We start from the raw sequence: 13,191 nt of genomic DNA, 5'->3' as shown, positions 1-13,191 counted from the left end.
AGGGTAAGATACGTATTTTCTACCCCAACTATAAACCTCAGAATGGAAGCACTAAATATAGCATCAAGCATGGCACCTAGCTCTCAGTTCATATGCAGGATCCAAGCATGAGATAACACCTCCTATAAAAAGCTAGAGAGCAGAAAAGTCTGAGCTGAATCAATCAGCAGGAACTGATGAAATCTCCCTTGCCCTGTGTTCTACTATATTCATTTTTTTAAAAGAAAAGTTGAAGTGAGTATTAATGCAAGATTAGCTTCCATAGCATGTAACACACTAACACTTTTCACTCAAAAAATCTCCAAAGTGCTTAAGCTGCTGTTGGTTGTGTCACTCTAAACAGAAATGGAGCCACTAAATATAAACAAATATTTAGCTTTTACAAATGGAGTACACTTAGTAAGTCTGAGTGATTTATAAGAGGATATTATGTATCCTTGAATAACCCAGATGGAAATTACTTGTTTAATAAGAGATCAATTCAGTAGCACAACTTGTACCAAGACTTGTGTCTTTACCCTGTTCTAGTACTCTCCACTTCCTGCAAAGCAACTGGCTTGTTAACACATTATCATACATTTATTTATGAGAGCTCTCGTAAACAGCTCCCTGCCATTTTACAAAATCCTCAAATTTCTAGGATGAGAAGAGTTCTCCTTTGGTAAATGTACAACTACAAGTTGAGGAAGCAGAAGAGCAGCCAGACAAATCTCTGTAGAACAGAAACTGACAACTTCTATTTGAAGCTAAATTCTAAAGACAAATTTCCATTTGAATGGCAGATGAAGCACAGAGATCTGCTAGCATTCACCCTGAGATCCCATGCTTTAAAGTTAGCACTGAAATCTTACACCTTTTCCTAATCCTGGTTCCAGCATTTAATTATGCAGGATCAGCACACTTCATTTAATCATTCTGACAGATTTTTCTGTAAAGACACAGAGCAGACGGAAGCACCTTACCTTGGCTGCATAGATGGAGTTGATGTAGAATCTAAAGTGGACTGAGTTTCCTGGGCACTGCCCTCTGTGCACTGGACCGGTAAGGACTCGGTGATGCTACTGACAGAGGCTGCTGCAAGACACACCCAGGGAAAAGGGGTTATGCTGCTTCCTGGATCACAAAACTCACACATTGTATTTACTCTCTGACCCTGACAACATCAGCCAGGAGAGCAACTGAATCTCTGCCTACACCATAAGGAAATGTAATTTTACAAAAAAGTAATTATGTTGGCCATATTTTGATCTTATTCCAGCCCCAGTCCCCCAGAACTTACATGGCAGAAAATTTTGAAGCTAGAGTTTTGAAGCAGTTACTATTATTTACTAATTAAAGCATCTACAAGCAGCTTGCTCAGCATAAACTGCTGTACTCTGACACAAGAAGCTGGTGTTTAAAAAAACCAAGATGGATCTCGTAAAATATCAATAAAACATCCTAAAGCCAACTCCAGATGCATTTTGAACATGTAGAACCCAGATCCCCAGATTTCAACAGCAGATATTGCTTCTACTTAAAAGGTCAGTTTGAAGGAAAGGCAACAGTATGCAGGGCACTGGGCCAAAAAGAACAAAGTATGTGAAGTTAAGGAGAAACTATTGTTGCCTTTTCCCAACCTGGAAATGAAACTCAAAATAATTTTAGTAAGAGCAGATCTTTTCTTGAAGGTCTTCAGGGGAAGTTATGTAAAGATGTCCACAAAAGCCCCTGAAGGCCTTCAAAAGGAAAAGGCATCGCTATCAAGTGTTTACAGGTTAATCTTTAAGAATGAGGTCACAGAGATGAAATACCTGTTCTTTAAAAGGCCTTCCACAAACATTTCCCAAACTCAATCCTATCTCTGTCAGTAATTCCAGCAAAAATATGTTGTAGTGTTTTTTTCTGCATTTTTATAATTTCAAATCAGAAACACTCAAATGAATACAAAAGGTATTAGTGAGAGTCTTCTGAGCAGATTAGTGGCAACACAATTACATTATGGGCATTCCATCCAAGCTCATTCCATAAGGTAAGATGCTGGAATGAAATGGCTTGCACTAATGCCCCAACAATCAGTATCTGGACATGGCCAGGAAGCTGCTGCCTGCTGGGTCAGGCTGAGCTGCTGACACACACACACTGTGTGCTAGGGTTACTTACCAGGTGGGCTAATTCTACCATTACTGTTCTGCCTTTGAAGGTGTTCTTTGTAGCACACTGAGCACATGCCATTTGTGCGAGGGTTCCCGTAAAATCCGCAGCCAGTGGAACACAGCATAGGCACTTGGCTACGGTTAGTTTCTTGAGCCATTCTCCCTTCTTCTATAAACCTGAAATTGATACACACAACCCAGCATTTAGAGGCCTGAGAAAACTCTTCTTTTACAGCTGACATTTGAAAATCTGGAATTTCCTATAGCTCAGCAAAAAGATCATCCAGAAAAAAATGCCTTGTGGGTAACTCAGTGCCCTTTCCCAAAAAGTCTATGAAGTCTGCCTAATAACACAAATACAGTCATATGTAGGCTTTGCATGACCCACCCTCTTAGCCCCACCAATTTATTTTCAATATACATCCCACAAAGAAAAGTAATTTGATCAACTATTAGAAGTATTACTGTTTCTGGCAGTCAGGTGAGGAGAGCAGGGGAGGGGGACACAAGCTGAAACCTAAACACCTGACACTGTGCATGAGAGTTGTAAAATAGAGACAAGCATGGTAACACAGGCTTACTTGCTGCATAATTATCATTAACAACAGTCACATGAATCCACATGTCACTGTTTAGTCACTGTGTCATTAGTGAAAGACGACACAACTGCTTACCACAAACCCTGGATTGTGATTTTTCACACACTAAGAGAAAATCACCCTTACAGGCAAAAACTATTAGACCATGTACACAACATCCTATTTATAAATTCACTGTGAAAATATAGCAAAATGAGAAGTAAGAAATATACAAGTTGAAAGATATATGATATATGAGTTGTCACACAAAACCCAAATTTAAGGATGCTAAATAAAACATCCTAAAACATAAAAAAAATTTGTTCACCCCTGGCTTGTATTAATCAAGTTTATAGATATTTGTAAGACATTACAAGAAAATTACAACAAATGACAATTTCCATCAGTGTTCTGAGACTCCTAACCATTATTAAGTGGTCTAACATGGAAATAATTTTTGACATGTCATTTCATGAGATAAAATTAATTTTCCATTTCCCCCCTCCATAAATATACAATTGCATATTTTCAACAAATTAGAAAGATAAAACAGCTTCACATTAAGAAACTAGATATATCAAGGTATAAATTACTTCTACTTAATTCAAGATCAACTTAGGTCTACCATTTCCTGATTAAAAAGTAAGCCGAAGCATAGGTAATTTTAATTCTTGCAAGTCAAACCAAAGATAAGCAATATTACTGAAAAAATAAAATTCTTGCAAGTAACATCAGTATACATTTCAAACAAACAAAAAAAAATCCAGAGGGAAAGGGGTTTCAAGACACTTGAACACTTCACCAATTGCCATGTTATAAAACTAGATGAAACACAGTAGTGCCACAGTAAAAAAGATTTCCTTTTACATAAGAGGTATTCAAAGCCAAACACAAACAACATTCCCATTATTTTGTTTCCAGAGAAATCTCCTCATCTCCTCTCACACCCACATCTACTCCATCTTGTTTTTATTTCCCCAAAACATATGAAATTGATACCAAGAGCAAACCTCTGGGTTGCAAAGCCAACAGCAACACAGAAACAAGTCAAGTCTTCTGCTCACAGCAATAAGGTACTCTGTGGACGAGGAAGGATTCAAGATATAAGACAAGGAAGAGGTACAGGCAGGAAGACAACCAAAATCTGATACTATCTTTTTCAGCTTCAACCTGCAATTAAGCTTATTTAAGCTGTTGGCTACACTCCCCCACCCCAACAGAGAATCACTTGCTTTCAACATACAAAGCCCCCATTGACCTCACACGACAGCTAAATTTGATTTTTGCTGAAGTACTGCACTTGTAGCTGAAAGAGCACTTTCATTCCTGCTTTTCTCCAGACAGTCTTTCAGAATGAAACTGCAAGTAGTGCATGTGGAATTTAATTCTTATGCTGGGCCCAACATTTTAGAGAAGCCATTTCAGGGAAGTGCAAATGAATATGAGTTTGCTGTGCTTTGGTAACCAGAACCAATTTAAAGCTGAAACCTTACACAAGTCACTTTTGGCATAGAATGTTTAAGATTGAAAGATTAATTAAAAACACTTTTGACTGAGTATTTCAAGAGCTAATAGAGATTCAATGTCACAATGTAGTATTAATCCTTTTAACTTTAGGCAACAACATATTAAAGAACCCTACACTAACTTCCAGATTATACCATGATTTTCTTTCTGTTCAATATCAGCTTCAAATAGCACACAGGATCTCAGTAACTGCACCAGCCACTGCTAATATTCTCCAAGACAACACTGCTGAAGGGATCAGGTGCTAACACAAACACAGAATAACAATCTCTAACTTGGATGTAAAAAAAAAAAGTTCTGCTCCAATTCAATAAACAAACTCTGAACGGTGCCCAACGATGCCCAGACGAAAAACAAGAAAAGCTGGCCTGAGTTCCAGCTAAGCCAGTTCCCAAGTTCATTAACCAGTGGATCCTGTCACCAGTCAAAGCACAAGCCACTGGCATGAGGCTCCAGAACACTTCAATCTCCAAAGGGAAGTGCCAGGGATTCTTCTGCAGAGTTTTAATAAGGGCCACAGGAAGCGGAAGATCTTTCATTGGTTGCTAATATTTAAGAAATACAATGAATAAGAGATAGGATCAACCTGATGCAATGTTATGAAGCCAAAGGAGAACTTGCACCAAGACAACAGCTTGTTGGATATGAAGGGGACAATTGGGTACAATCCACCTCACCCACACAATTACTGCTGTGAGCTACCAGAAAAACCCACCAGGAAAAGAAAGGACTATCACCAACACAGTTTTCTGACAGTTCAGTGAGCTCAATCAGTTCACATGCAAAAACAGAACAAGTAGAAAGTCCAACACAGGAGAGCCTCTGGAACTCACGTGAGGAACACGTCATGTCCCTCCTGGGGACAACACATGTTTTAGCAGCCTGTAAGCTCCTGGGATGGTTGGAACTCATCTACTTGAACCCTAAAGCCACAGAATGCCAAACCAGTATAATGAGCTCTCCCGTGCTTTGCCCTCCCTTTCAGTACTCACATGTACCAAAATGAAACAAGGAAATGATCAAACTTAAAAAAATCAACCACTCCACCTTCTGCCAATTAGTTTCAACACAGATTGGTTTCTGAGCTCATTTGTCACGTGTGTGCTATTTAGGCAGGAGAGAGGGTCTAGCTGCAGACACGTGTGGAAACGCCTGTTTCAGCAGCAGAGCTGCTAAGAGAGCCACTAGCCAGCACCAGGCATTGGTGAGAAGAGAAGGAAAGAGACCCAAGTACTGGCAGTTCTGCCCCTGCACTCGAGCCATGCCTGTCCTGTACACACAGATGACACAGCCCTGCTGTGTGGGGACTCCAGGCCCCAGGCAAGCTGCCACCAGCAGAGCAGCCGGACTCTGGCCCCAGCACAGCAAACATGGGCAGTGAGGGATCACGCAGCAGATGTGTTTGGGGGAGGGAAGGACCTCCCATCAGCCCAGCTCTTGGCTCAGCTTCAGATGATTTTTGTTTCAAAACCGTAATGGCTCACACAGAAGACCCACAGCATCACTGACCCCAAAAATGCCACAGAGCAGCAGAGGTGGGCAGTCACTGCTGAAACCACTGTCAGAGGGGCAGGCATGATCCCACAGCTCTGGCCACTGCTGCCCCCCATCCCTGCCTGCAGCCACATCAGCTCAGCCATCTCATGCAAACAGCACAAATATTTGTTCTGGTGCACTGGAGAGCTTGCTCATCTGACAGAAGATCAACTCCAGAGAAATGACATACACTGCACAGGAAGTGACATGGCTAAAAATAGGACAACCCTTTTTAGGGGCAGCAAGCCCTTGCTGAGCATCAAGCCTACTGTAAAATAAATCCCAAGCGCATACATGATCCATAATTTCAAAAATGGCCTTCCCCTAGCTTGGCTTCAGCATGACACTTGAAGCAGCTTCATAGCTGAAATGACAACAAGGTCTTGGGATCAACATGTACATCCCTCTCAGTTTGAGGTGTCACAAAACCAACGTGGAGCTTGTCAAGCTCCTGGAAATGCCTCTGGGCTCTGCCTGTTCCCCCAGAGCTGTGCCTGCATAGCATTCATAGAGTAATGCTATGAATTCTGAAGGTTATTCGGAATGCAGAATTGATTTATCTTAAAGAAAAAAAAAACAATGAAATGACAGAGCTCTTCACAATATTTTAAACACATTCCCTGCTTTGCTTTACAATACAGTTGTATAACCAGTTGTACAAGCCCTAATGAGAAGGAACAGACTAGAGGGAAGTGCAAGAGCTTTCAACAACTCCTCTCAATGCAACCCCAGAACATCTACTTCACTGAATGGAATAAACACCCTCTTTCTGTATTAGCTAAAAATTGCCAAACTTCAGCTGAAATTACCTCTGTTTCTTAAAGATATTTATTGCCACTAGAAGCATGGCAGCACACATCTCTGCAGGCTAAGCCCTCCTTTTCCTACGAATAAGGTGCTTACAGTCTACCTGTTCCTGTTACTCCTGCAATACACAACTTCATTTGTTTAATAATGCCCTCTTACTGCTGCTGCTAGAGGTCCTGTCTTTCCTCCCTCACCATCACATCCTCAGAGTAAATTCCTCTCTGTACCAAGCAAAAAATATGGAAAGGACATGCCTATAAAATGTATAAATTGAAGCTGCAGAAACACTAAAGCAGAGCAAATCTTCTGGACGTCAAGTTCTCTGGAGAAAGAGACACATCTTCCGATATTCTGTAAAGCAAGCAACAAAGTACTTGTGGACATCTCTTCCCCACAGAACAGGCAATGTGATACTGGTCTCCGTCCCCATTCTCTTTCTTCTTTTCCTTTTAATTAAAATGTTTATATGCCACTAGTTTCAAATAACTGATACCCCAGCTTTATAGGCTTCAAATGTTAATCAGTAAGATCAGAGAGAGCAGCATTTAGTAGGATTAAACACACAAGGTTTAAGAATAATCTCTTTCACTGCTCCCCCCCCAATTCTAGACAAGAAAAAAAAAACTGGCACAGAAGCCAGCTTTCTCTTCATCTGTCTTCCCCAAAGAAAAAGGTCTCTTGAATACCAGTTACCCTCATACTTCAGGTTCTGGTAAGGAAAACAAGCAGATCCTCACACCCTGCAGTACAGTTTTGTGTTCTGCAAACACTCTTAAAATCTGTGACTGGTATGGGAAGGATCCCTCCCAAAAGCAAATGCTGAGACCACCCAAACAGCATTGTGCCTCAACAGCACAGCAGACACAGTTTGAGCCATTCTGATGCCAGCTTCGAAACTGCTGCTCAAAGAGAAAGCAGAACACAGTGTGAACCACTCTTCACTGTCAAAATCAGCACACTGACAGTTTTACCTGACACTCACCTCAAATGATAAATCCAATTTTAACAAGTGATTAAAATATTCCCTCCTCTGTCATGATCACCTTTATAATGAAGTAGTTCAGCACTGACTGAAATAGCATCAACACTAATGGTCATTTTCTCTTTGTGCTAATGAAGCAAAGAAGGAGCTGCAGAAGTGGTAATGTGTGCTGCTTAAACACACAAAGCTTCATTCCAAGCACAAATAAAACACAAAGTTTGGCACGCAAAAATACATTTCACTTTTTAGCATGTACTGGCACAGACACCCAATACCACCTGTACCACCATATGAAAAGTCAGGCTGGTACAAAAGGCAATAAATAGGAAATGCATTTCTCTACAGGCTTATCAAAACAAAGGGCAAATAAAAGCCCAAGAACAAAGTTCTGTTGAACCTTGCTGCAGAAGCTCCCAAAGCACTGGCTGTGCTCAAATACCAGTTCATACTGGAATTTGCTGCTGAGGTGTCCTGCTTCCAGCAGGACACTATTCAGGGTATAAAGCACTAGAATTACAAATTAAAAGCAAGCTACAGAACAGTCCCGGGTTTTTTACTCCATTGCTGTCTCCCAAAAGGCTCCAATTTATATTCACTGAGCAGTCATTTGTAGCTGCTTTAAGGCATTATCATGTCCCAGCAACTTGCTATGGAGCCAAGAAGAACTGGCAGATTTGAATAGAGGCCTCAGTCATTCCAGCTCAGCCCAGCTTGCTGGTTGCAGTCAGACATGTCATTTCATCTTACTGCTCACCCTTGCTAAAGCACTGCAGCTGGTTCACATTTGCCAGCACAGCTACATGTGTAGTTACACTCTGACCCAGTTTCATCAGAATGCTTTGAGTTAAAAAAAGTGAATATGGTTAAGGACCAGCTATGCAAGCAGATCTGTAAGGGCAGCGACCTCTTTGTTCCTGTAGCAGCAGAACACACAGCTGCTGCATTTTTCAAAACACAGGAGTTCCAACTTCCTCAGCACCAAGAGAATCCATACATTTTAAAGCTTTCCACCCATTCCACTGAGCCTCCAGTTTTCTTCCTGCTCAAAGTTTTAAACTGCAATGTGAAGTAGAATTTATATGACTTCATAACAAAAACAAAATACTCACACTAGTGACCAAAGATTTACATAAGATGTTCTTTTAACTCACTTGACAAGTCATTTAATATCTACTATGTTCCTGTCTATTTCTGTTGAACAGCTTTTTATTTTTGTTTCATGCACAGACTTAATTTAGGCTACAATCAAGTACTTATACTAGACACTCCTAGCAGAAACCTTACAAAAAAGTGTAAAGAGTTAGAGAAGTCTTTTCTTCACATCCAATTTTTATTAGTTAGCAAGCTTAAATCCTTCCATACAAGAACTAAAATACAAATAGAATTGGAACTCTTAAGAAAGCAATATCTCAGATTTAAGATGTCAGAAAGACTGTGAAAGAATCACTCTAGTGAAAAAAAAGACATGAGAGAAAGTGGCAGATGGACAGAAAAGAGATAGTTCAGGTCTTAGGAAGGGACAGAACATTAGCAACTTTTGTAACTAATCTGAGCCAGAATATCATAAACCCTGGAGGAACACCTGGTACAGACAAAGCCTCCAGTGTTAAAGCGTGTATGCTGCTAAGTACAGCTGACTGCTCTTGTACTCAAGGTTACACAGGGAACAAGAGAACATTTCACTACAACCTCTCCACTCTTGCTAAGCAAGAACAAAGATGCACAGATTCTATACTGGTATCAAGGAGATCACTGATAATAAGGACTCAGCTTTCCATGCTTGTCTACATACACTATTAATAGATGTTACTTTGAAACTGTAATTACTACTTGTGACCACGCTTAACCTTTGCAAAGCACGGATTACCAGACACAAAGATTAACTTCTGTAAAAGTGGTACCTCAGACTCTCATACACCTCATGCAAAAGCATCTCACTGCTTGCAGTAACCACTTAAAGTCTACAAACAAAAACAAGTATAAGCAAATTTTTCATACTTAAGTTCCAAACTTTCTAGTATAATCAACACACCAGAGAAAGGGCCAATTCCATGAAGGTCATTACTCTACTGAAGATTAATTCTAAAAAAACTCCCAACAATTAATAAGCAATGTAAGAGGTACATTTTATTACCTAGTATGAAGAATCACATTTTATCTGTTTTGGATTTCAAAGAGGCAGAGTACAGACAAAAGGATCTGTATTGAAATTACAGAAAGCTGCCACAAAGAGCTACTGGTGTGATGCTGGGTTTTTTGCAGCAATGACCACTACTTTATGGAGCATCTGCCAACTGCTAAGACACCTAAAAAATTAAGGGCAGCACTCTGTATAAAGCCTTCTATTTATCATGCATTTCAAACTGAGTCTAAAGCAGCAAAATACAAATCAGGATGCCAAGGATTATCACTGTTTGTACATTTAAGCCTGTACACTGGGACTTCCTAGCTGTTCTGGACTAACACTGCAGCACCACTAGAACTAGACCCTTGCATATGACAGAATCCAAACTTCCTGAGATTCAAAGAAACATCATTTTTTCCTCTCACTTAGAAAATTTAAAATCCTCTTATTCCCCAGTAGCACAATACATTTGTAGGCAACCCCAATTCATCCAGCAAACTCCAGTCCAGAGCAACACAGAAATGCTTTCAGAAAGAGGCACCACCAGCATGTTCTAAGTTTCTGTCTCTCCAGTGATGACTATCAGAAAATCTAAGCTGACAAAGCTGCCTTTTTGGAGAGGTCAACCTGAATGCAAGTGAAAACAACAAAACAAAACCTACACGCACAACAAAACTCACTTCTTGGGTTCAAGAGAAAAAAACAAACAACCCTTGGAGCTAGACATGCTTGTTTACAGCAAGCTATGACAGGGGCCTTCAATAAACATGACTAGTTAAACATTAAAAGCACTGAGAGCAACACAGTAACTGCAGTTGTTCAGTACATAGCAAAGACAATTTCTAAGTGAGTTACAAAGAGAAGTGAAGAGAAAAAGAGTATATAGTGTGTTTCAGGAAGTTGGTTTTGATCTGGCATCCTTGGGGGAGGCACAGTGAAGAAGTTCAAAAGGTGTATCTGAGGAACAGAGAAGACACTGGCCAGCCACCCATCTGGTCATGCTGTCCTACCCAAAGCACTGTGTGTCCATGCACAAGGCAGAGAAGAGTGGCTTGCTCCCCAGATATGAAGCTGTACTTACTCAGTTTAGCCTCCCCAGCTCACCCAAGATCTAAGGCAGACAGGCTGAGCAGGCCCATTTTTGAAACATGGCTGTCTCTGAGACAAGACTGACAGAGAAACCTTACATGAAGTTACACTTGTGACAGAACATGCAGCTACTTTTAAAACAGCACCCTTTTAGAGTGCTTGCTCTGGCTCAAGAGGAATAAAAATTCAGAAGTTACACCCATTAGAGAAACCAAACCATGTCAGAAATTGCTCATCAGCAGTTGGTTGTGTCAGCTCACACAGTTTCCATCATGTGTGGCTGAACTGGTGCCAAGCTGTACAAGTCACAGACATTGCTTGAGGAGCCCTTTTCTTTCCTCTCGAGTTTGTGACATCTCATACCTGTATTCTGGCATTCAGGTGCTGCAGGAATACTTGAGTTGCCCTTCACAGTCCCATAAATTTAAGGCTAACTTGAAATCTGTCAGGTAACTGAAATGCCTTCTTTTAAAATGCTCTACAAAAGGTAAGAAAGCTATTCTAAAACAGAGCAGACAGGGTCAGACTCTGCCTTCTCTGGTATCAGATATTGAAGCTGGCCATTTCAAAAATCAGAGGTTGTACAGAATTAGAATCAGGAGATTCTAGAATTCTCAAAATTCCTTTAGAAGACCAGGCCAACAGGGATGCAGGACAGCAACTCCATAAACTATCTCTGGTGCTGTATTTTAAAACAGGTTTGACTTAACGCACTGATGAGAAATAATCTGTAAGAAGGATTCAAACACTTACAAGATTACCCTCATAATTACTGAAAGAATAGATATAGATTCAGTAATCGCTTCTTTTGAGCTTCAGTGAATAAGTAATCTTCTCTCAATACAGCATAAGTTTCACTTATTTTAAGCATATCAAACCCAGAAGAGATAAAAGCCGCTTTAACACGAGTTCCCGAAATAGACAGCTTCTTGTTAACAAAGCACCTGTTGCTGAGAACTGACAGTAAGCACAAAACACATTATAATTTGTTTTCATAAACAGCACTATGTAGAATTTTAATTAGCTTACAATGCCACAGTTCTACTAAGAGCTCCTGCTCTAATATCGGGGTTCCTATGCGTTAATAAATAAAACTGTCATAATTTCTGGCTAGGGCATCTTGAATTCAGCCTAACTTCCAAGAACACTGTGATTATCATGCATGATGTGTAGTTCTATTTAGAATTATGCACTATATCTAATTTAAGTGTGTAAAATTATACAATACCCTTACTGTGGTTTGATGAGGAACTCAACCTAAAGCTAAAGCCTGACCAAAAAAAGAGGGTATGTAAGGACAAGTTTTCGGCAGAAGAGGTGTAAGTACAGCATTCCCTGTGGCAAAGCTGCATTCCTCATCTCTTTCAATACACTTAAATTTAGTCAAGGGACTCCAAGGTATTACTTTGTTTTAACCTCAATGCTATTCTGGAAAGAGAGGGGTGTTTGCTGCTTTTTTTATCCCTTAATTATTATTTCAATCACTGGGGAAGCCAGCTTACACAATCCCAAACAAATTACATACTAAAACTTATCACCCTGCACAAAGCATAGGAAAATACTTCACAGGTGATCAGCAGCTGTTATGTTGGACAACTGGTATTTATCCATCACTTTAATATACTGTCAAGTTTCACTGAAGATAGGAATATACCAACTGGTCACACTCTGAAGTTTTGCATCTTTCCTTAGCTTCCTCTCAGCTGTCACTTCACACTCCCTGAAACAATGGAACCTGTAAACATCCAAGTGCAACCTAAAACATGCATTCAGTATATCTATTAATATGCAACTAAAGCAATGGTTTCATGAAACAGGTAATTTGGGGCTTTAGATACCTCTGTGACAGCTTTGCTGGGACAGGAACTGATCTACCCTGAAGACTTCGTTCTTCAAAATCTTGCATTGGCTCTTCTATCTGGTTTATGGTTGTAGGTCTGTGCCAGAGGAGTCAAAGTTAACAGGGCACTGCAGAAGGAAGGTGAACCTACCAAGTCAGTAGCAGAACTAAAATTTAAGGCATGGCCTCTCTTAGAGCTTGAGACAAGGAAAAAGGCCCACATCACTGGGAGGTCAGTGTGAATTAGTTGAGAGTTGCCTTGTGTCAGCTCTAACTATCTAAGTGTCAAGTTAACAGATAAGGGGCTAGGGAATTATCAGAAATTTGCAATGAGACACTCTCCATTCTGAAGGTTTCCAGAAGTACACCACTGGCTCAGATGGAGAGGTCACTGCTTAAGAAAAGCTTAAAAAAATACTGGAAGCAACTTGATTGAGGACAACTGGCATTTCTTCCCCCACTGCCATCATGGAACAGAAAATAGTTTCTTACACTTCTTCCCTAAGCCCATACAGAACAGACTGCACATATTTCAGTTTCTCAACTGAGTTGAAAGCCAGAGCTGACAGCTC

The 13,191-nt window shown here is 40.3% G+C and overlaps 1 protein-coding gene across 7 annotated transcripts in view; it reads right to left on the bottom strand.

The window, feature by feature from the left end:
- The window catches only part of ZFAND6 (zinc finger AN1-type containing 6), a 36,382-nt gene that overhangs the window by 9,119 nt on the left and 14,072 nt on the right, over nt 1–13,191 (bottom strand). For 6 of the 7 annotated variants that reach the window (XM_005483422.4, XM_074549250.1, XM_005483421.3 and 3 more), the window contains 2 exons: nt 2,143–2,312; nt 963–1,074 (listed from right to left, as the gene is read on the bottom strand). In XM_005483422.4, coding sequence (XP_005483479.2) covers nt 963–1,074; nt 2,143–2,293 — 263 coding nt within the window. In that variant the 5' untranslated portion in view covers nt 2,294–2,312. Of the gene's footprint in view, nt 1–962; nt 1,075–2,142; nt 2,313–3,723; nt 3,792–13,191 lie in introns of those variants that run through there. The other variant, XM_026791283.2, reaches the window with a different exon arrangement.

This window comes from Zonotrichia albicollis, chromosome 11 (genome assembly GCF_047830755.1).
Source record: "Zonotrichia albicollis isolate bZonAlb1 chromosome 11, bZonAlb1.hap1, whole genome shotgun sequence".
Taxonomy (NCBI): Eukaryota; Metazoa; Chordata; class Aves; order Passeriformes; family Passerellidae; genus Zonotrichia; species Zonotrichia albicollis.
Note: the sequence above shows the minus strand (reverse complement) of the source record. Positions and strands in the feature narration are given on the sequence as shown.